The following is a 25,150-nucleotide window of genomic DNA, read 5'->3' as shown; positions in this document are numbered from 1 at the left end:
TATGGAAGCCCAGGTTTCTTTGTCAGTGGCCTTCAGCTCATCTGCATTTTTTGGACTCTTGTTTCTCATTTTCCTCTTGACAATACCCCTGAGATTCTCTATGGGGTTCAGGTCTGGTGAGTTTGCTGGCCAGTCAAGCACACCAACACCATGGTCATTTAACCAACTTTTGTTGCTTTTGGCAGTGTGGGCAGGTACCAAATCCTGCTGGAAAATTAAATCAGCATTTTTAAAAAGCTGGTCAGCAGAAGGATGCACGAAGTGGTCTAAAATTTGTTGGTAAACGGGTGCAGTGTCTTTGGTTTTCAAAAAACACAGTGGACCAACACCAGCAGATGACATTACCAGATGACAACACCAAATCATCACAGATTGTGGAAAATTAACACTGGACTTCAAGCAACTTGGGCTATGTGCTTCTCCACCATTCTGAAAAGAGGACTTTGGACCACTGGGCAACAGTCCATTTCTTCTTCTCCTTAGCACAGGTAAGACGCCTCTGACGTTGTCTGTGGTTCAGGAGTGGCTTAACCAGAGGAATACGACGAACTGTAGCCAAATTCCTTGACACATCTGTGTGTGGTGGCTCTTGATGCCTTGACCCCAGCCTCAGTCTGCCGTGTCCCCAGCCTCAGTCCATTCCTTGTGAAGTTCACCCAAATTCTTGAATTGATTTTGCTTGACAAGCCTCTCAAGGCTGCGGTTCTCTCGGTTGGTTGTGCATCTTTTTCTTCCACACTTTTTCCTTCCACTCAACTTTCTGTTAACATGCTTGGATACAGCACTCTGTAAACAGCCAGCTTCTTTGACAATGAATGTTTTTGGCTTACCCTCCTTGTGAAGGGTGTTAGTGATTGTCTTCTGGACGACTGTCAGATCAGCAGTCTTCCCCATGATTTGTGTAGCCTAGTGAACCAAACTGAGAGACAATTTTGAAGGCTCAGGAAACCTTTGCAGGTGTTTTGAGTTGATTAGCTGATTGGCATGTCACCATATTCTAATTTGTTGAGATAGTGAATTGGTGGGTTTTTGTTAAATGTGAGCCAAAATCATCACAATTAAAAGAACCAAAGACTTAAACTACTTAAGTCTGTGTGCATTGAATTTATTTAATACACAAGTTTCACAATTTGAGTTGAATTACTGAAATAAATGAACTTTTCCACGACATTGTAATTTATTGAGATGCACCTGTATATTTCCAGTGCTAATGCTGTGCCCTCTCCTGTTGCAGTCTTTGATCTTAAAATTAGCTGATGCTGAATAAAATGCAGTGCATGTCTATTGCTTTCATTGACTTGAACTCCTTTAAATTTGCTTATAGTGCGGGAATTGAAGAACGGATTTATATCCATTTTTTACGAGGACACATTTTTGTGGCCAAGTGTAAATGGAAACGTTTTAACTAATCAGATAGATATCCGATCAAAGAAAACGCATGAATTGACCAAGTGTAAACAGGCCCAAATCTCACCTCTTGTGTTTGTGCACGTTCGCAAATCTGTCTGAATGAACGGTATAATGGCGTTAATAAGAAGGCTAATATAAAAAAGTAAGTAAACAACTCACACACTTAGATATAAACCACTTTGTTACATCAAAATAAGACTTAAAATGGCATGAAAACATGATCTGTGAAATTTAAAGTAATTTTTGTGTCCGTGGCCAACATTTACTGAGCTGTGATGACTGGTGATCCAAAAAATTGACTGGGACATGAATTTATGTTTCATAAAAGCAAACAAACAAACAAAAAAAAACAGTAGACGAAAGAGAAAAACCTTTGAGGACTTTTCATTTCAGAACACCACCACATTCATAGGGCCAGTTTTACTAAACGGTGAATTAGCACGAGAACGCAATTCCAAAACAGCGCAGATGGGGAGGGGAAATTTCTGCGGGTGATTTACTAACAATGCGCAAATTAAAGAACACAGACGCAACATCTAATTCACATATCGACCAACGCAGTATACCAAGCGCAGCGCAACTTAGTGTAGTTGCAAATAAAGAATAAAGAAATAAAAAAGCCACAGTACGTTGAAAAGAACCAAGAGGCCAAAAAATTAAGGTTTGCTAGAAGTTTTGATAGACCTGGTATTGCGTGACTCCTTGTTGAGGGTTCCAAGTCGTCTTTTATTTCCTGACACAAATTAAAAATAACATGACTTGGCAAACGATATGTTCGGATAATGTGTTCTTCTGGCATTCCAAAGAAATTAATACATGTGGAAAAAATCCTCTCTGTTCTCTGCGGTGCTTCCTCCTATCAATAATTGCAGCCATTTTGAGCACAACATAGTTTAATGCTTTTTTGGGTGTTAAATTATAGCACAAATGGCAGTAATTTGACGAGCGCAAACATTAGTAAAACATGTTGCGTGATTCATTCGAATACTCTTCTCCCATAAATTCTGTGTCTGAAAAGGAAACTCCTACAAATGCATATTCAATAAGGTCAGGTGCAAAAATAAATGTCCACGCCTTTTCAGCGCTAATTCATCACTGTGCGTCTTAAAACCTGACAGTACAATTTTAACGCCAAAAGATGGCGTAAGTAGAACTGGCCCATAGTGTCATAGTGAGTAGTAATTGTTTGTGGTATTGCTAACTACTGTTTCCCCAACATCCCACAACTTAACTAGCTAAATGTGTGTACTTAAACCTTTCATTGGTGTGAACACAAAGGTAAAGAACAGAAAATAACTTTTTTTTAAATCGCTACCTTTTTCCAGGGAGTCCCTTTTGGTGTGGCCATGCTGTTGGTTCACTCAGTCATCCAGAGTGTGTTGTCATTGCTGTGATCCTGCATGATGTTCTCATCATTTCTATTGCAGATTGCAGTCCACTGGCCTCCACTGATCAATCAATCACTCTGTTTACACTCTCAGACTGCAGCACCAGGCTCATCTGCACATCCCACTGTGCATGTGGGCCAAGTGTTCTCTCACATGGAGAGCAAATGCAAACTCCCTCTCCCTTTCTTTCTCCCCGTGGTATTAGCTGTGGTAGTTCATAGACTCCAGCACCCCAGACCGCTCTTATGCATGCTTGCAGCATCTACCCAGCCCACCTGCTGCACAAATGTGCACCTATGTGCAGCATCTACCCTTTGCATGTCAGATCTGTGTGTGTGTATTCACCTGCTCTTGTGTCCAAAGCACTTCTAAGCGAATCTGCATGCTCTTATTTGTTTTCCCTCAAGAAGGTGCAGGAGGGCGGGTGGGTGTCAAAGCGTGCACGCGCATATTCGCACACTCAAGAGTGATTTCACAGGCTACATTCAAGCGGTCCTGATTGTCTGCCTCAGATGGTCCATCTTTTGCTATTATTGCCCCATTATGCCTCTCTCCTGTGAGAGGATCCCCTTAAACAACCTCAATTACACCATAAGAGCCCTTAAACAGCCCTGATACCCACAGAAAACATTTACATAGCCCGGATCTTTTATTGACTTTACATTCCGAGAGAGGCAAGCGAAAAATCTATGGCTTCAAACTACAATATCTCACGCTTGGTTAAGTCCGAATGCACAAACGGCCACGGTTTTAAGCTGCACCTGTGCTTGATGGATCAGATCTGATAGCATGTTCCTTTTCTTTTCCTTTGTGCCATTATTTCTTATTAGACTCTCATTCAAGTTGAAAGTGCAAAAACTCCAAAGTCAGTGATTAGTTGTAAATAATAGAACTTAGGGACCTGTGCGATTGAACTTCTCAGGCAGGAAGCTTTGATCAAAGCGCCGTCTAATTCCAGCGGGTTTTTGTGTCTCAGGCAAAAGACTACATCTGCTCAGGGAGACGCAATGAAGGAAGTTGAATAATTTAACTTTTTCATTTGTAAAGATAATCAGCCCGTTCTGAATACATCTCGGGTCTCATAAATGTTGAATAACCTATCAGCCTCCAGTTGCCGTAAATTATGAAAGGCGCTAGTGATGGGAATATTAACAAAGCGTGGATGCCGGGACTCTACATTCTTTAGTTCAAATGCATTACCGAAGACCGCGTGCGTGTCTGTGCGTTTCGGACAGCCGTGGGATAGACGGAACGGGGGAAGTGCCTGCCTGCCCAGAAGGATGTTGAATCAAGGGCAAAGCTTCCCAAAGTGTCAGATCCACTGTGTGTCAGTCCTTGCACTGTATTACGAGTACATACCGCTCTTCGGATGTTGTGACTGTGGACTGGGTGAGCTGATTGTGTGTTTGCTTTCATGCTGGGTTGGCACTAATCTTTTCGGTTAGTTTGTCAGTTTAGTGAGTGGTTGCATTTGTGTCACGTTTAAACTGTCACATTTGATATGATTGGATATCGGTTAGTAAAAAGAAGTAAATGTGACTTTATGTTTCTGTTTCCCTTTAAGGTGTGTATAATGCAAGCGCCCCTTTGGAATATAACATCCTGCTTAATGCAGGCACTGAGCGGCCCCTCATCCGCCCTGCTGGACCAGAGCACTTTCTGCTACTTCAAGGATTGGACCCCTACACCTTCTACCATATTCAAGTACAGGCCTGTCAACCAGGTACTCTGAAACCTGAACAGTGCAAACCTTAAAGGGATAGTTCACCCAAAAATAAAAATTCTGCCATTAATTACTCACAGTAATGTTATTCCAAACCCGTAAGATCTTTGTTCATCTTCTGAACACAGATTAAGACCCTGCATAGACAGCAACTCAACTGATACGCTCAAGGCCTATAAAGGTAGTAAGGACATTGTTAAAATAGTCCATGTGACATCAGTGTTTCAAACCGTAATTTTATGCAGCTACGAAAATAATTTTTGTGCACAAATACTACATAAATAACAACACCAGTCTCTGCTGCACATTCACGAGAGTACCACATCGCATTTGTTGCATTTCTCTGCTTGCAAACAAGTGTTCTCATTACTTCATAACATTACGGTTGAACCACTGATGTCACATGGACTATTTTAATGATATCCTTACTACGTTTCTGGGCTTTGAACTTTTTGGTTGCGCTGCTGTCTATCCAAGGTCAGAAAGCTCTCTGATTTTATCAAAAATATCTTAATTTGTGTTCCGAAGATGAACAAAGGTCATACAGGTCTTACATATACATGACTTCCTTCTTTCAGACAAATCAATTTGGAGTTATGTTAAAAATTGTCCTTACTCTTCCAAGCTTTATAATGACAGTGGGCAGGTGTTTCTGTTCAGCAGTCCAAAAGAAGTCTAATAAAGTGCATCCATCTATAATAAAAAGTGCCTCACATGGCGGTGGTGATTCATGTTTTGATGTGTTTTTGTGAGAAAAAATATCCATATTTTTCCATATTTAAAATGTAATAATGACTTTTTTTCTAGTTTGATTCTCTGCATGAGACCTTTATTCATCCCCCGATATTCTGTGCGAGGCACTTTTTATTATTGATGGATGCACTTTACTGGACTTGTTTTGGACTGTTGAACAGAAACACCTGCCCACTGCCATTATAAAGCTTGGAATAGCCAAAACAATTTTTTAAATAACTCCAATTGGATTCGTCTGAAAGAAGAAAATCATATACACCTAGGAGGCCTAGAGTAATTCATTGGCTAATTTTTATTTTTGAGTGAACTAACCCTTTAATTTATCTCAGTCAGTGTCTAAAATAAGGGGGGGATCAAAGACACATATTTACATTTGAAGAGTTCAGATGCAAAACCAGCTAAATCCATTTGGCATCTTTCTTTAAAAAATGCATTTTTATCAGGCTCAGATGTATGGGTTTCTATGTAAGTACTGGTACTTCTGATTGGGCTGAGGCTGGTATTTTAGCGAGTTTGAAGAAAAAGTATTTGATGGACGTATAATATATGTCGAGAGCATTCACTCAGTATCATTATCTCATTTTTGACCGAGATGGCTTTTAGCTGGTTTTGCATCTGAACTCTTCAATTTTTCTTTTCTGTCTGTTTAAATATGTTGTATTAGTTGTGATTTTTACCTGTGTATCAAATGCTTTCATGTAAATGCTTGTACGTGTGCAGATGGCTGTGGCGTAGGACACGGGGTGTCTGTTCGAACCCCCGAAGCTGCTCCGTTAGCTCAGGACCCTCCAGTACTCACAGCTGCAGGTGCGGACATTATCGAGGTCCGCTGGAGTCCGCCACACAAACCCAACGGCCTTATCATTAACTACTTCATATACAGGTACAAGGCACTCATCACTCATATTCAAAATCCCCTACAGGTCCATTATGTACCACTAGGGGTTCAAAACCTTTGTGCAAGAAGAAGACATTTGGAAAGAGACATTTGGCACAGAAATGTTCTCTGAGAAACAGAATTTTTTATTCATCCATTTCCTGGCATTTCCCCATAATTTTGGCGCTACTAGTACCATACTGTACTACAAACACTTAAAAAATAAAGACTCATCATTAAAAATTTTCATCATTAAATGTTCATAGCTATATTAGCATGACATCCAGTTGTTAGTACTTGAATAAAGTTGGTGTAAAGTTGAAGCCATTTTAAGACATATTTTGGCTCCGTGGACACGTTAACCAGTGCTATTTATACTCCTCTCTCAATCTCTGCAAATGCACTTCCATACAAAGATGCTGTCAAACAGAGCTTGCATGGGGATAAATGTGTGTGTAGATGTGAGTCCATGTCAGGGCATGTTTGAAAGGAAGGCCGGAAACGTAGTCGAACACAAACAGTAATTATGCCGTGACCTTGAGGTGAACAGGCCAATCACTGCTGGTTACACTTGTCAACATTTCCTCTCTAGTTCCTGTCTAACTGACAGCAGGAAAGCGCAGAATGGAGTGCGGAGTGCTTATGTGGATATCAGCTGTATATCAGTGACTGTGGTATCTGAGCGCAGAGCAGAGAGAGAGAGAGGCTGATCGGCAGCTCTAAATGGAAGATGACATTGCCCTGCTGACTTTGATTATTCCAGGCACATTCAGAGCCGTTTGAGAGCAATATGAAACAGAATGCCATGATGCTTGCACCCCGCACAGAGGGAATAAAGCTAAGACTGACATGGCACGATCACATCAGAATGCTTTACTCCGCTGTTACAGAAGCATTCTTCAAGGAGAACGGAGAGCAACGCGCCGGAGAGTAGCTAACTCTATCATTACGCTGCCATCATTGCCCTTATGGTCGGAAACAACACAGCCGGCCGTGCTTGAACCTTTATTGCTGCTCGTCGTGAACGCCAATTTAAACCATTCAGATTTGACTTGAAGGATTCCAGACAATGATCAGATTAAACCATAAATTGAGACGTCTTCCCAACGTTTTCGCTCTTGGATGGCAGCGAAAACAGTGTTTAGGCTTCTACGCGAGTATGATTGCGTCTGTGTGTGTGTGTGTGCTAGCAACAGAGTAAGATTTTAGTCAAGGGCAACGCGGCTTGTTGACCAGTGTCATTCATATGCAAGGTCAGATCAGTCTAAGCCCGCATAAATCTTAAGAAAATATCATTAGCATAGCCACAGATGCCGGGGCATTCCGACAAACGCATGACTGGATTTCATCTTAGCCCTGATTTGGGAGCGGGATAAACTCTGGCAAATACATCACATTCAGGGGGCAGAGAATTCACTCGTGGCTTAAAGGACTTGGTGTATTATTCTATCTGCTCATCTTAATACCGGCGATCAGTGCTGCGCTAAATGTAATCGGTTTAATGTGCTATTGTGTATGTATTCAGCTCATTGGAGGTTATCTGAGATTGTGAAGTGAGTGTCCCCTCCTCAGGGATGTTTGTCCTCCACGCGTTTAACTTATATTACACAGGAGAATGAGGCATTACCTGGGATAGTCCTTGGCTGTTGTACAGAATTATTGTAAATCAGTTTCTAAGAACACATCCGTGTTCATATTGCATGCATACAGTTCAAGCAGAAGATGCTGGTGAGACAATACAAGCATTGATGAACTCCTTACTCAGCCTTCTTGACTTCTTAAATGGGTCATATCATGATAAATTAAATTCTTGTTGATGTTTTTAAAGTAAAAATGCTGTATTTTTGACCTCATAAGGAGCAAGTAGGTTAGATATTTCATTTTTAAAGTCCCCATGAAATAAAAATTGTTTTTTTTGGCTTTTAGTATGAATATGTTAGCCTTAAGGTTATCTGTAAGCTAGTATGCTCCAAAACAACGACAAAATTCGTTTAGTAGATATAAGCATTCAAAACGTACAGTATCTGACTTCTGCCAATTTAGATCAATGATTTTTGATGACATCACCCTGCACTTCAGCTTCTCATCAAACTTTCTGTCCAATCAAATGTTCTCTGGAATCCGACGCATCCCGCCCCCCTGCATTATAAATAGACGCTGAAGCTGCAGCTGAAATCAGTCACTTGTATCGGACACATTTTAATTCTACACAGACAGAATGCTGTTTTATATTTAGATAATACGATATGGATAAGATTGTGGCTGTCAAATGCGGCTTTACTGAGTTCAACGGCTCTGGCCCAAGCTGTGATATCATCTAAACACTATTTAAAATAGGGGGCGGGGCTGTTGGATTTGTCCCGCCCTCTCTTCCTGTTTCAGTTGAAATTACGTCAACACATAGAATAAGCCTGCGTGTTTCAAAGCACTTCAGTGGACCTTTAAAATGAGTAAAATTGAAAAACGTTGTACTCTTACTAATTGTGTGTACCACCTGCTGCTCTGCATGTCCAGAGGATCCTAGTGTTATGAAATAGTGGCTGAAATGTATAGGTTGGTAATTTTTGTTTGTAATGTATTTTATTATTATTATTATTTTTAAGAAGTCTGTAATGTAAGGAAACCCGTTGCCACTGATTAAATTGTTTTTAAAAGTATTGACTTTTTATCTCACAATTATGACAATTATTTTTTCTCAAAATTATATGATATAAACTGATCAGAATTACAAAAAAAAAACTGAATTGCACGTTTTTATCTTGCAGTTCTTACTTTTTTCCTCGCAATTGCAAGTTTATATCTCACAATTTTTTTTTCACAATTCTGACTTTTCTGACAATTCTTTAACTTTTTTTTTCAGTTCTGACTTTTTTTGGAATTCTGACTTTTCTTGCAATTGAGAGTCTCACAGTTCTGACTTTATCACAATTGTGAGTTTATATCTTACAATTATGACTTTTTTCTCACAATTCTGACATTTTTTCTCACGATTGCAAGTTTATATCTCACAATTTTGACTTTTTTATTCCTCGCAATTCTGACTTTTCTGACTTTTCTGACATTTCTTTTTTAGCAATTTTTTTTTTTTTGCAATTCTGACCTTTGTCTTGCAATTGCGAGTTTATATCTCACAATTCTGACTTTTTCTGGCAATTCTGACATTTTTTCTCGCGATTGCAAGTTTATATCTCACAATTCTGACTTTTTTCTCTCAATTCTGACTAACAATTTCTAATAATTTTTTTTTCGCAATTCTGACTTTTTTTCTCGCAATTGCGAGTTTATATCTCACAATTCAGACTTTTATTGCGATTGTGAGTTTATATCTTACAATTCTGACTTTTTTCTCGCAATTCTGACTTTTTTTGTTGCGACTGAAAGTTTATATCTCACAATTCTGACTTTTTTCTCGCAATTGTGAGTTTATATCTTACAGTTTTCACTTTTTTCTAGTAATTCTGACCTTTTCCCGCAATTCTGACTTTTTTCTCACAATTCAGATTTTTTTTTCTTCTCAGAATAATGAGATGCAAGTTATAAAGTACAATTCCAAGGGGAAAAAAAGACTGATATTTTCTCAGAATTGCATGTTTATATCTCATAATTATGACTTAATAACACGCAATTTTATTTTACAAAGTTAGAATTGTGAGATATAAACTCACAATTCAGAGAAAAAAAGTCAGAATTGCAAGTTTATATTCTGACGTTTTTTCTCAAAATTAAGACTTTGAGACAGAGCTTTTTCTCTCACAACTGCAATTTTATATCAAGCAAATCTGAGAAAAAATAGTCCGAATTACGAGTTTATATCTCAAAATTCTGACTTTATAACTCTTATTCTTCTAAAAATAATTTTTAATTGGCTCTGCTGGACAGAGTGTTTAATTTAGATTGAAGTCTCCTAAACTATTTTTTTTAATCAGCCCAAACATATGAAAAATAAAATGCCTATTTTTACGTTTACTTCTTGACTTCCTGAAGCAGAAGGTCTTGTGTTCCAGATGCAATGTCGGTATGTGTGTGGAACAGACTGCTGATCGCAGCTGTGTGCTGTAGTTTAGCGGCATGGTGTGAGACGTTCCTCTCCCCTGCCAGTCTCTGTTTGGCTTTATTTTAATGCGGTGGGTGAGATTAGGCCGTTGCGGTGCGAGTGGGGCCGGCAGGGGCCACATTAGAGCAGTGAATGTCATTTTCTCCAGCAGCATGGAAGCCAGGCCTCTAATGTGGAGGAATTAACGAAGCTTGAGCAAAGCCCAGCGCTCTGCCCCTGCTCCTCACCCTCCTCTGTGTGCTCTTCCTCATCTCTGCATCCTTTCATTGGCACCCCCACTGGATTTGTTTGTTTAGGGCCTCATTTTTAACTGCAACTGAATTTGAAGGGTCTTTAAGGAAGACGCTTTGTGCATTTTGTCATGTTTTTGCTGTCTTTCACTACATAGTAGATGAAGCATTCCTGGTTTTCCATGTAACTTTGTTTCCTCCAGGCGACCAATTGGAACTCAAGAGGAGCTGCTGGTTTTCATCTGGACCGTAGGTCCCCTGGAGTTCATCGATGCCTCAGATTCCCTTCTACCATTCAGTGAATATGAATACAGAGTCACCGCTGTCAACTCCAAAGGCTCTACCTTCAGCTCCTGGACCTCCGTCCGAACTCTAGAGGCAGAACCGCAGGACATGGACGCACCTTCGGCCCACCCCGCCAGTGCCTACTCTCTTCTGCTGAGCTGGACCCAGCCTAGCATGCCAAACGGAGTGATCACCATGTACAGAGTGGTGTACCAGAAACTACCCAACGACCCTACGTTCAGCTCCACAACTGTTACTGCTCTTACAGTCCTGGTAACACTCTTTTCTCCCATAAATTTGGTATGCTGTCCATACATTATGTGAGAAGTTATAAATGAACCATGTGCAAAGAAGCAAGACGATTGAGTAATGATCCATGAAATAGCACCCTCAAAAAAATATTTTGCACAAATCTATCAAATGAATAAAGAGGCAACACTTTTTTCCTATTAGTAGTCAGAAACCAGAATCAAAGAAACACTTATCTGTGATTATTGATCGACAATATTACAACCCCAATTCTAGAGAAGTTGTGACTTTCGTGAAATGCCATAAAATCGAGAATATGTTATCTGTTCATTCTTTTTAACCTTTATTTAATCGGCTAAAGTACAAGGAAAAAAATGCCAGTGTTTTCAGTTGCCAGCTTTTAATTTAATTTTGTAAATATAACCAAATTTTGATTTTCATGGCTGCAACACACTCCAAAAAAGTTGGGACAGAGGCAAAATAAAAGTGAAAGTGTTAAAGAATATACAAATTAAACTGTTTTGAAACTGTTTACAGTAAGCAGGCGAAATGGGAATAGGTGAGGATATCATGTTTGGGTATAAAAGGAGCATTTCAGTCTTTGCAAGCGATCATGTCTCATGCCAAATTTCATGACGAAAGTGTCAAACAAATCAAAAATCACATTTCTTAATAGAAAATCACTAAGAATTTAGGTCTTTCACCAGCTATCACACATAATATTGTGAAAAGATTCAGGAAATCTAAAGAAATGTCAGTCTGTGTAGGGCAAGGCAAGACACCTCAGGTGAATGTGCATGACCTTTGAGCCCTCAAATGGCACTGCATAAGAAACTGTCATGCTGTGGTGTTAAATATAGCCACACTGGCTCAGGAGTCCAGATCTGTTCAGATCTGTCTCCTATTGAAAATGTATGACCAGTCTTGAAAAAGGAAAAACAGACAATGACGATCACAGACTGCTGAGCATCTGAAGTTTTTTATCAAGCCAGATTGGACAAGTATTAGCATCCTTAATTCCCAAACAATTAAACATTGTAATCAAAAGGAAAGTTGATGTGGCACAGTGTTAAACATGCCTCTGTCCCAACTTTTTGAAGTGTGTTGCAGCCATGAAAATTAAAAATTGGTTATATTTACAAAATAAAATGAAAACTGAAAACACTGGAAAGTTTTTCTTTGTACCCAAGTCAATTAAACAAAGGTTAAAGAGAATGAACAGATAACATATTCTTGATTTTATGGCATTTCACGAAACATCCCAGCTTTTCTGGAATTGGGGTTGTATGATATCATTTCTAAAGGAAGTTGAACAGATATAATTCTACTTTCTGAATGTGAAAAATAATGTATATGATATGTACGACAATGTAGGGGAGGCTGGGGCTACTTGTCACAAGTTTTACGCCAGTGAATACTTCTAAAGGCTTTGACAGCTGCTTTCTGACTGCATAGACAGCCACGCAACTGAAACGTTGAAGGCCCAGAAAGGTAGTAAGGACATCGTTAAAATAGTCCATGTGATATCATTGGTTCAGCTGTAATGTTATGAAGCTACAAGAATTATTTTTGCATGCATAGAAAACAAAAATAATGACTTCATAGAATTTACCACAACCCATTTTTGGGTGAACTGTCTCTTTCAGAAAACACCCTTGTCTGAAAAGGCTTTCAGTTAAAATTTTTAGTTGAAATAATAGTTGATTATTTAGTTGGGTATAGTTAAATTATTTGTTTTGAATATTTCATAATGTATGTTGAGCCAACTTTGAGTGAATATTGACCCGTTGTGTTTTTGGCTGCAGCTGCTTCTAGTTTTCAGTTCAGCTTTAGCACCTGAAGTTTCCAGCATCAGCATCATTCATCAGCGATCAGCCCATTGCTCGCATGTTTAAACAGATTCCTCATCCGCTGATGTCTCCACCTATAAAAGTAGCCGCTGTGATTCATGGTGTTCTCATGTTTGACACCGAGGAAAAATAGTGTGCTGCTTTCCTCGCAGATGCTCACAACTGCATCATGGCCAAATTAAAGGCTTCAGCTTGAGCTCCTGTTCAAAACAAGTGTGAACAGAGCCAGCTTGCCCCCTGATAGCAGCAACACCATAGGGGAAAGAATCCAGAACCCACTGAGGAGTTCAGCTTCTCCCACAGAGCGCCAGATAGATGCCTGCCTAATAGACAAATTAATTATTTTGATAGCAATTAATGAACGTCATCCAGGATAGGCCTTTTATCAGCACCCCTCTTTTCTTCCAGAGTAATTTACAGTTCCGCTTCTATTCTCTTGGCAGTCCTTTCAGGTTTTCTTGACCTCCAGAGGTCGGCTTCAGTGGTGAACGTGTGACGTCAGATTGCAGTTAATCAGCTTGTAATTAATTTTCCACGTGTCCTCAGCCCTCTTGAGTTATGACCCTGGCCTCCTAAAGGCTGATGCAAATTTATCATTTTGCAAATTTTACATTTTTTGTTATTTCTTAATATAACTTATGATTAAAAATGATATTTTTTTATAGAGTATTTAATGTATACATTTTAAAGAAGCTGAACTGTCACTTGTTAGGTGTAATGCTGAATCATATTTGTTGATAATATCTATTACAAGGATGTTCGTTATATTTACCACAAACCAGGCTGATTATTTGTAATGTAAAAAATGAGTTTACAATATGAAGGTTCATTTATCCACACTGCTCTGAGTTTTTCCATGTTCATCTGCCCAATCACATAACAGCTGCCATGGGGAAATTGTAGTGTGGGTATTAGTGCAATTTCTCACGGCTACATTTATAATCCATCGATCCTGCAGAATCTTTTTTTGGACACTGACTTTGTGCTATATCAGCTGTCCGCCTGCCATGTCAATACTTGGCCTGCAGTGGGGCATCATATTGATTTAGCTGTTGCCAACTGTTGAGTGGCTACAGGTTAATGTTCTCTGGTGGAGTGAAGTTGTTTTCATGTCTGAGAATGAAGGATTATGCAGAGAAAAAAACTTGTCATTGCTGCTAGTACACACACACTTATGAATCTGACAAGAAAAAAAAAACTCAGCAAGTAATATATTGTAATAAGAGTATTAAATATGTTTATGTATTATATTGCAGTAATATGTAGCTATGAACTAAAAACTAAATGCATATATTATTATATTATATTATACAATATTATATTATATTATATTATTATAAACATTGCTTTAAAAAAAAAAAAGAAAGTGTCTAATAATGGCTAGAAATTTATATATGTGACCCTGGACCACAAAAACAGTAAATTAGGGTAAATTTTTTTGAAATTGAGATTTATACTTCCATGAATAAATAAGCTTTTCACTGTTGTATGATGTACTGATGTATGGTTTGTTATGATAGGACAATATATGGCCGAGATACAACTATTTGAAAATCTGGAATCTGAGGGTGCAAAAAATCTAAATATCTGGAAATTCGTCTTTAAAGTTGTCCAAATGAAGTTCTTACCAGTGCATACTACTAATCAAAAATTAAGGTTGGATATATTAATGGTAAGAAATGTACAAAATATCTTCATGGAACATGATCTTTAATTAATATCCTAATGTTTTTTGGCATAAAAGAAAAATCGTTCATTTTGACCTATACAGTGTATTGTTGGCTATTGCTACAAATATGCCCGTGCAACTTATGACTGGTTTTGTCATCCAGAGTCAAATATATAAATAGTTACAGTTTTAAAAAAAAAATAGTTTAATTAAATTAATAAATTATACGAATATACATTTTTTAATATTTTTAAAAATCTATTTTATCATTAAACAATTTTTTTTTTATTTAAATTAAATTGTAAATTGTAGCTTTTACTCATTTTAACTGATGCTTCCAAGGGTGGATAACTTTATCTTGGTTACATCAGCAAAATTCAATTTTTTTTTGCACATTTATTGATATTTTGAATTAACTTGTCTTATATTTTCAGTTAAGTTTTAGTTTTGTTTTAGTCTAGTCTTTTTATGTGCTTTTGTATTTGCAGTTTTTTTGTTTTTTGTTTTTTTTTAGTGCTGTCAAAGCAATTTATCATGATTTATTGCAATTAATCGCAATTAATCACATCCAAAATAAATGTTGAGTTTACATAATATATGTGTGTGTATGGTGTATATTTATATGTGTATATAAATAGAAATATATACGCATATATATATATATATATATATATATACAGTACACACATGAATTATGCAAGCACAAATTTTTATTTTGTGCGATTAATTGCACATTTATTAATTTATATATATATTTTTATATATATATATAATGGCAAGGAATAGGATCTTTTCATTGCCATTAAAGTGAAATAACTGATCATAAACATAGGATCCTGATAAAAATGCTAATTTTAGAAGAAATTTTCAGATGGCACCTAGAGGCTTTTGCATCTAAACTCTTCATATATATATAATATATAATAGCTGTTTAGTTTTAGTACTTAACAGAATTGTTTCTGTTAATTCCGGATGGAGCATTTCTCATTTTACGTCTAATAGATTATTTACGTTTTATTTTACTTCTGTCTTATTTAGATTACCCAAAGAAATTTTTAGATTTTTAGTCTTAGTTAATAATAACAACACTGGAATATGCTAAACAGTACTGTTAAAAACATCTCTTAAAACCAGATTTATTTGGTTTTATTTGGAACGCAAAAACATATGGGTCATCCGTATTGTTGAGCCCCGATGAGTAAACATGCTGTAGACATCAAATCAATCCAAAATGAGTTTGTGCTAGATGTGATTTCAATATAGAAATCATTGCTTAGACAGTAGATGTAGACTTGATGTAGATGTAGAGACGAGTCAGATCGTGGAGCAGATGGTGTAATGCTGTTCAGTAGTGCTTTAGCAGAGTAGAGCTTGTGGTCTTCTGTGGTCTGAGCATGCCCATCCTCTTTTTTTTTGGGTGGGTGGGGCTGCTATTGATCCCTGGCTGTGCTGTGTGCCGTACCTCGTGCCAGTGCGTGTGATTAATGTGGACGTCATGGCGGCGGGACTGAATGAGGCTACGGAGCACAGGCGGTCTGAGCCGCCAAAAGCTTCCTCCCTCACCATGTGTGCAGACGCCCCTCATTACCGAACACTTATCAAGCCTACATGAGAGATTAGGCAGGCCCAGTCACAGCCAGCACCAGACCTGTCCCATCCCTTCCTCTCTTCCTTTTTTTTTTTTTTTTGCGTTCGCACTTTCCCTTCCCCTTAACACTATCGCCTTTTTCCTCTGCTTTCTGTACGTAGCTTCCACCGCTCTCTCTCTCTGCCTCTCTTACTCTCTCTCTCCCCCTCCTGATCTTTCCAGATGTTGCTCAGCAGCCCCATGAGAACCCCAGCGATGGGAGATGTATTAATACATCCTATTGATTAGATCAGGACCCCTGACAGTCATTTGCAGAGATACCATCTGGCTGCTGTTCCAATGCCTTCACCCAAACAGGACGTGACACCTTATTAATCTCCACCGCCGCTCTATAGACGCTTCGCCTTTTGCGCACAGAAGCCCGACTCTGTCGGAGTGGCAAGCGGAGATGCAGGCGGACCTGAAGGGTGCAAGAAATTAAGGTTATTACACAAATTGAGCCATATGGTCCAAATATTTCAGAGCTGAAATTTACTAGGCAATAAAAATTGCTCCTGCCTTCCTAATGGTGTAAATTACAGTTTAACCATGGCTCTAATGATGTCCTTCTGCTGCCTGTAACCACTCTAACATGAAGGACATTGTTTAAAAAATGCACAGGAAAAAAAAATGAGGGGGGGGGTTGAAACTCCGGCAGCATGTTTACAATCTGTTAGTTTATCATTAAGAACACAGTGAAGAGTGCATAAACATGATGGCGGCGCGTTGGACCATGTCTTTGTGTAGACTCGTACACACACTGTTGAAGTGGAGCAGAATGATCCGAGCAGAACCGCGAGCAGCTCGTTTGGGCCCTAGTTGAACCCGCGCTCATTTGCCGAAAGGACACGCAGAGGGGAGCTCCCGACGGTCTGTGGATTTTGATAGCAGATTCCTCTGAGCTTTCACAAACTTTAATCTCATAGTTTAAGAGCAGGCTGATGACACTATTCTGAGGGGTTTATTTGTGTAGCTTAAGGAGTTGTGGCCTGGTGGTTAGGACATGTGCTTTATATATATTGAGAGGTCATGAGTTTGCGGGTTCGAACCTGGCTTGCGTCATAACAGGATCCTGTTCTCCTCATCATATCGTATCATGGACTCTAGGTTATATATGTGACCTTGGATCACAAAACCAGTCACAAGTAGCATGGGTATATTTGTAGCAATAGCCAAAAATACATTGTGTGGGTCAAAATTATATTTTTTTTAATGCCAAATATCATTAGGATAGTAAGTAACATGTTCCATGAAGATATTTTGTAAATTTCCTCTCAAAAATATATCAAAACTATATTTTTGATTATTAATATGCATTGCTAAGAACTTCATTTGGACAACTTTAAAGGTGATTTTCTCAATATTTTGAGTCCAGATTTTCAAATAGTTACATCTCGACCAAATATATACTAACCATAATCATATAGCATCTCTAACAAACCATACATCAATGGAAAGCTTGTTTATTGAACTTTCAGATGACATATTAATCTCAATTTAAAAACACTGACCCTTGTGATTGGTTTTGTGGTCCAGGGTATATAAATACCAGGGGCGTTTCCTCCAAGTGGGCAAGGGAAGCAATGCTTCCTCAAAATATTGGATGGAATATTTGTAGAACAAAAATAAAACAATCCCAGTATTAGAAAACATAACATTAAAAAGTGTACAAATCACTCGTTTTCTAAAGAATCATTGTGCAACAGTGACACCAGCAGGTGAAGTTACAATAGGAGTCTGCGTCATTCTCGCAGTCGTTCATTTTAAGCATTAGTTGTTAGTTGCTGTTAGTTGCTTGTTTATTAATAAATCATATAAATCATAATAATGAGACTTTAATTGCCCTCAAGCACACACACAAAAAAGCTTGCCACAGCGCAAAGACAGATATAATAATTACAGTATGAATGTTTCAGAATTTCATGTCTGTAAGCCAAGTATACACAGAGTTTCGAAGTTTCGCGCTCAAGTTCACAGAGACCGAGAGAACAGAAAGCACATCCTGTTTGCTTTTATTATTTTACAAAAGCGCAGCGTTTTGTTGTTATTCTAAGTGCACACAAGTCTTTACAGATTCGAAAGATCTATTACTTTTATTTGTATGAACAAAAATGACTGAGTATTTTGTCACGCAGCATCCGTCATGCAGTAAGTGCGCTACTATTCCATACTAAAAGCCATATTTGAGGTCGATGAATGATAGGTGAGCGTTTGGATCCCCTGCCCGATGTACTGTATTACCACATAGACCAACCATTATCTGTCCGTCACAGACTGCGTGATTTCGCCACTTCCTGTGGAATATTTTTTTTCTTTGACCAAGCGACTAATAACATTTTGGTTGACCAAGCCTCTTCTTGTCGACTAATGGTTAGTCAACTATTAGGGGGCAGCCCTACAACTCACACGCTTAGATGTAACTACTTTATTACGTCAAAATAAGACTTAAAATGGCGTGAAAACAATATGGACAGTTGGCCAAACAGTAGACTGAAAAAGCATTAGCCTGCTATTATGTTGTCTAGAATCTGCTTTTGGATTGTAGTACTACGCAAACATTCTGGAAGAGCCTGTTAAATCTAATTTCTTATTTAAAGAGCTAAAGTTAGTGGTGTACTTGACTGTGTGTGCTTGTGTTTTCTGAAAACAGCTACTATCATTCACAGTCCTGATTGTCATACATACTCAGATTGCCACATTCAGAGGAGGTAAACGGTACTTTCCTCTGTTTCTGTATGTGTGCGTTTGCATGCATGAGGGGTTTCCTTCATCAGACGCCAGCCCAGTCTGAAGAACAGCTCAGTGATTCAAGAGCCCTCCATCTGATTGAGGCTTGGCTTGAACAGAACTTTACATCTAAACCACAAATAATTAATAGTGTCAAGGCATCTCAGGAGCGGGTTGTCAGTTGTTAGTACTGCAGAACAAAAGAGAAGATGCTTTGAAATGATGCTCCAAAGTCTGTAGACTTTCTCAACAGTTAAACTAAGGTGCTGCAAGAGAATTACATTTTTTGGGTGAACGTCCTGGAAATTGCACAGGAAGTATGCATTATGAATATCTTTCCTCAGTTTGTTATAATATGTCAGTGTAGAGAAGAATTTGCATTTTATTCAAGCGTCTATGTGTGTATAAAAACTAAACGTTAGACATTTGGGGGAATTCATAGATGAATAATAATGCTTACAACAAAATGCATCAGTGCATCATTTTATCTGCCTAAAACTGGTATACATTTCTGACAGAGTTTGAGTGTAGGTTACTTAAATCATGACCAAAGGCTCAACTTTGCCAAAGGCTCCATTTGATGCTTTTTGATGAGGCATTTCTCGGGCCCTGTAGCTGTTAGCGTGATACTAATAAAATCCAGCTCAGGCTGAAGTCAGCAGTGGCAAGCCGGGACAGTATGTCTACTGTATGCAAATGAAGCAGTCCCACACCTTTGAAGGGTCAGGAATCTCCACTTTCATCTAATCAGCATAATTGTTGTGACAAATCCACATGGTTATTCTTAATTAAAATCATCCCCTGGCCCAAGCAGCCCCCAGCGCTGTCACAGGAAATAACACATATGTAAGCAGCTGATGAGACAAGGGAGACCTGTGCTCAGTTGAAAGAGGAAAAGAGGAAAGAAAAAGGGCTTTAAAAGACTTCTTTCCCCTTTACAAATGACTGATTCCCTGAGCTAACGCTAAATGCGCTTCTGACTCTGATATCTCTTTAATGTTTAAAACGGTGAGGCCTTTTTCGGCCTCAATTACAGCAAGTCCGAATTCAGTGATTTTGTCCAGAAGGCTGCTTTTGGATTCCGTATAAAACATTGTTTGTATCATTTAAAATCTAAAGTGTATTTCACACTTTAAATACCTGACACATTTCCTTTTGAAGTTAGAAATGTAATTCTGCAATGTTGAGAATTTGATCATTGGATCTATGCACACGCAAAAGGCGGCATAACCAATTCTCTTAATCAAAACTTAAACACTTCCCATTTTAGGGATCTGTGCCATAAACATTTATTTGGAAATCTATAACAAAAATCAATTCTCTTAGTCGCTTTTTAATGGCTGCCTTGAGTATCCAGGATGAGGGAGCGCCTGCTTGTTAATGTCTTGGTGCCCGTGTTTAGGAAAGTGTTTGATAGCATTGCCATCTAGGGGCAGGATATAAGTCTCTGTGCTGAAATAAAGTGAAATGAAACAGCTGTCTCTATTGACAATGTGCATATGTTTGCTGGTTTATAGTCCAAATGTTCTCAATTTTTCAACCACGTAAAAAGGTAGCGTTTTAAATGCTTCAGTGCCTCCCAGCGATGTAATGGATTGGGGTGTAAAATCTGCATTGGGATAGTAGAAGAGGGGCCTGTAGTTTTATCGTTGATGGTGAGAATTATGTGTTGTGCTTTTTCTGGTCAAATGAAATTTTATTTTTAAAGAACAAAAAATTTTGCTGTTAAAAAATGCAAACATCTATTTACAAAACTAATATCCAGCATGGATACTGACAGTGTTTTTTTTTTTGTTTGTTTTGTTTTGTTTTGTTTCAGCAATCTTTGCATTCTTGATCTGTTCATGAGTACTGCATTGACGAAAATTTGTATATACTGTAATGTATTTAATGATATATACTCTACCAGTCAAAAGTTTTTGAACAGTAAAAATAATATATTAAAATAAAAAAAATAAATATTTTAAAATAACTGCTTTCTATTTGAATATATTTTAAAATGTAATTTATTCCTGTGATCAAAGCAAAATTTTCAGCATCATTACTCCACTCTTCAGTGTCATTCTAATATGTTGAATTGCTGTTCAAGAAACACAAAAAAACAGTTGAGTAATTTTTCAGGATTCTTTGATGAATAGAAAGATCCAAAGATTTATCTGAAATAAAAAGCTTTTGCAACATTATACATTATACCATTCAAAAGCTTGGAGACAGTATTATTTTTTTTGTTTTTGGGAAAGAAATGATAGAAATTAATACTTTCATTTAGCAAGGATGGTTTAAATTGATCAAAAGATGATAAATACATTTATAATGTTGCAAAAGATTTCTATTTCAGATAAATACTGTTCTTCTAAACTTTCTGTTCATCAAAGAAACCTGAAAAAATACTCTACTCAGCATAATAATAATAATACATATTTCTGAGCAGTAAATCAGAATATTAGAATGATTTCTGTCACAGGAATAAATTACATTTTAAAATGTATTCAAATACAAAACAGTCATTTTAAATTTAGAAAAGTAATCAAATGTAATCTGTTACATTATTAAAGTAACTGAAATAGTTACACTACTTATTACTTTTTAATTAGGGTAATTTGTAATCTGTAACCTATTACATTTCCAAAGTAACCTTCTTAACACTGTATAACATTAACTACATTTGTGTCTTTTGTGTTGTAGGGTAACATTTTTCAGGCTCATGTGTTTGGTTTGGAGCCGTACACCACATATAATGTGCGTGTAGAAGCAGTTAATGGAGCAGGTCAGGTGTCTAGTCCTTGGACCACCGTTCAGACCCTTGAAGCCTCTCCAAGTGGCCTGGCTAACTTCAGCGTGGAGAAAAGAGAACACGGCCGAGCACTGCTGCTACAGTGGGCTGAACCAGCCTCTCCAAATGGAGTCATTAAAGTATGCTCCTCTCAATGATGGTAACATTGCAATATCCCGCTTCAGAATCTGACATTATGTAACATATTTATATCCACAGATGTACAATATCTTCAATGAGGAAAACTTGGAGTTCAGCGGCCTTGCACGTCAGTTCCTGTTCCGTCGTCTGGAATCATACACTGTGTACACCCTCATTCTCGAAGCTTGCACTGAAGCGGGCTGTACGAGGACCGCACCTCAACGTGTAACCACAGAAGAGGCTGCCCCGACTTCTCAACCGGCTCCTATGGTGCAGAAGGTCCAATCACGCAGCGTCGAGCTCCGCTGGTCTCCACCTGCCCAGCCCAATGGCAAGATCCTGCAGTACCAAGTTCTGGCTGTAAGTCTCGAGGATGGCAGGGTACGGAGTGATGAAGATGACTCAATGAGAGCCAAGATTGTGTTCATCCAGAACAATACCCAGGCTAACAGCTTCTCCTATAATATGTCTGGCCTTCTGCCCTGGAGCAGGTACAAGTTTCGAGTGCGCGTTTCAAATGCGGCAGGATACACCGATAGCCCATGGCTCACGGTTCAAACCAAACAAGCTCCTCCTAGAGGTTTGGCTCCTCCAGTTGTCAGTCATGTAGAGGGAAAGCCTACTGAAGTCTTCCTTGCTTGGACACCTCCTTTGGAGCCCAATGGTGTTCTTCTGACCTACAGGATTCAGAGGGACAACGTTGGCTTCCATTTCAGTTTCGACTCGAGCGTGTTCAACTACACCAATGTGGATTTAACCGCGTACACTCTCTATAGTTACGCAGTCATTGCCTGCACCGTGGCTGGGTGTGTTACTAGTGAGCCGACGCAGATCAGGACGTTAGAAGCCGCCCCTGCCAATGTAGAGCCACCTGTTGTGTCTGATGTCACTTCCTATTCACTAAATGCATCGTGGACAATTCCATCCATCCAGAATGGTGAGATTGTGATGTATATTCTCAAACTTAACGATGAGGAGGTCTACCGAGGGAAACAGTTAAGTGCACAGATTTTCGATCTACACCCACATGTTACCTATACCGTAGTCTTGATGGCTTGCACGAACGGCGGCTGCACTGCCAGTTCGCCCACTTCAGTCCTGACAAGAGAATCACTACCCTCAGGGATGCCCGCCCCGACTCTTAAAGTCACAGGCCCTGAATCAGTTGAGGTCACATGGAGAGAGCCCATCCACCCCAATGGAGTAATCACAGGGTACGAGCTACGTCGAAACGAGAGCCTCATTTACACTGGCATGGACACCCGTTACCACGACTTCACCTTACTTCCAAGCGTCGCGTATAGCTACACTATCACTGCCAATAACAGTGAAGGCGCCACTACTAGTCCACCGACGGTGGCCAGGACGCAGCCTTCAGCGCCCTCTGGTGTGGTTCCCCCCAGACTGCAGGCTCTGGGGCCATTCAGCATTATGGTGCAGTGGGAACCTCCTGCACGACCTAATGGGGTCATCATCAGCTACTCGCTTTACAAACGCGACCCAGCTGAGCCCAACGTGAAACGCTTCATTTTCGCTTCACACCACAGTGCGTTTCAGAGCCAAAGTTTCTCCATTACTGCACTAAAGCCCTACTACAGGTAAAATACCAGCATGCAACACTAACACTGTTTACTCAAGTATATTGTAAGGTGAAAAAAAAATGGCTACACTCTAAAATAAAAGGCTGGGTTATTTTTTTATTATTATTTTTTTTTAACCCAAATGCTGGGTTCAGCTTGTTGGATTATTTTATTGGGTTAATTTTAATATTTTATACCCAGGTGCTGGGTAGTTTTTCTGCATTCTAAAAAATGCTGGGTTATTTTTTTTTAACTCAAATGCTGGGATCAGCTTGTTGGATCATTTTATTGGGTTATTTTTAATATTTTTTACCCAGGTGCTGGGTAGTTTTTCTGCATTCTAAAAAATGCTGGGTTATTTTTTTTAACCACAATGTTGGGTTCAGCTTGCTGGGTCATTTTATTGGATTGTTTTTAATATTTTTTACCAAGGTGCTGGGTTGTTTTTCTGCACTCTAAAAAGTCCTGGGTTATTTTTTTCAACCCAAATGCTGGGTTCAACTTGTTGGGTCATTTTATTGGGTTATTTTGTAATATTTTTACCCAGGTGCTGAGTAGTTTTTCTGCACTCTAAAAAATGCTGTTTTTTTTAACCCAAATGCTAGGTTCAGCTTGTTGGGCCATTTTATTTGGATTTTTTAAAATATTTTTTACCCAGGTGTTGGGTAGTTTTTCTGCACCCTAAAAATGCTGGGTTATTTTTATTTTTTTAACCCAAATGCTGGCTTCAGCTTGTCGGATTATTTTATTGTTTTTTTTTTGTTGTTGTTGTTTTGTTTTTTTATATTTTTTACCCAGGTGCTGGGTAGTTTTTCTGCACTCTAAAAAATGATGGGTTATTTTTTAAGCCAAATGCTGGATTCAGCTTGTTGGGTCATTTTATTGGGATATTTTTAAACTTTTTACCCATGTGCTGGGTAGATATGTGTATATATATATATATATAAGTTGACTGACCCAGCACTCTGTGTCAAAAAACAACCCAGCAAATGGGTTAATGTATAAAACTCAACAACCTGGGTCAAAATAGCCCAGCATGTGTTCTGTCTAATTTTTTTTTTTCAGCGCTGGGTTGCCAAATAACCCAAAAGAGTGTATCATTTCAGTCTGAATATAGATAAATAAGCTTAAAGAGTACTTAAAGCATATTTAAATACATTTGTACATATATATTTTTGATTAATACCTGTAAATCGTAATTTTAATCTTAATTAAATTAGCTGGTCAGACTTTTTCAGTTACTGCACTAAAGACAGACAGACTGATAAAATCAAATGAGAGAAGGAAGAAAAGGAGAGCAAGAGAATCTTGAAGGGGGAGGGAGTCAACCTTGAGCCTTTTCTAATGTTTCCATCCTTGGCATAGACAAAGACGGTCAGAAGGAGGAGACACTCAAATGAGGGATGACTAAAGTCTGGAGCTGTATACGTATGTTGAAGTGAAAATCCAGATAAGTGGGGTGATGATAATGGTTCATCAACATTATCAACTCGCCACTCATTGCCTCTTTCAGACGACCTTCCCTTTATTCTCCTGCTCTCCTCTCTTCTCTCCTTTTTCTCCTTCAGTCCATCGATGGTGACCTTTTGAAGGAGAACAGTGTCCGTTGTCTATACTGTTGATAAATAATGTCACTTTTTACTAGGTATAAAAGATGCTGTTTATATTCCAAAAAATTACCATATTTGTGTCCTTTTTTAACTAAGGTGAAAAAACATTACACACCAATATTTTTTTAAAAAAGTGTTTTATTATTATTTATTATATATATTTATTATATATTATATTCTTTATATATTATTATTTATTTTAAT

General features: G+C 38.4%; 1 protein-coding gene across 1 annotated transcript in view; it reads left to right on the top strand.

Moving 5' to 3' along the window:
- The window catches only part of ush2a (Usher syndrome 2A (autosomal recessive, mild)), a 269,523-nt gene that overhangs the window by 231,150 nt on the left and 13,223 nt on the right, over positions 1-25,150 (top strand). Inside the window, exons 59-63 of the mRNA XM_051132845.1 lie at positions 4,363-4,521; positions 5,995-6,157; positions 10,639-10,993; positions 21,528-21,755; positions 21,835-23,354. Of these exons, the coding sequence (XP_050988802.1) occupies positions 4,363-4,521; positions 5,995-6,157; positions 10,639-10,993; positions 21,528-21,755; positions 21,835-23,354 (2,425 nt within the window). The remainder of the gene's footprint in view (positions 1-4,362; positions 4,522-5,994; positions 6,158-10,638; positions 10,994-21,527; positions 21,756-21,834; positions 23,355-25,150) is intronic.

The sequence above is a fragment of the Labeo rohita genome, chromosome 17 (genome assembly GCF_022985175.1).
Source record: "Labeo rohita strain BAU-BD-2019 chromosome 17, IGBB_LRoh.1.0, whole genome shotgun sequence".
Lineage (NCBI taxonomy): Eukaryota > Metazoa > Chordata > Actinopteri > Cypriniformes > Cyprinidae > Labeo > Labeo rohita.
Note: the sequence above shows the minus strand (reverse complement) of the source record. Positions and strands in the feature narration are given on the sequence as shown.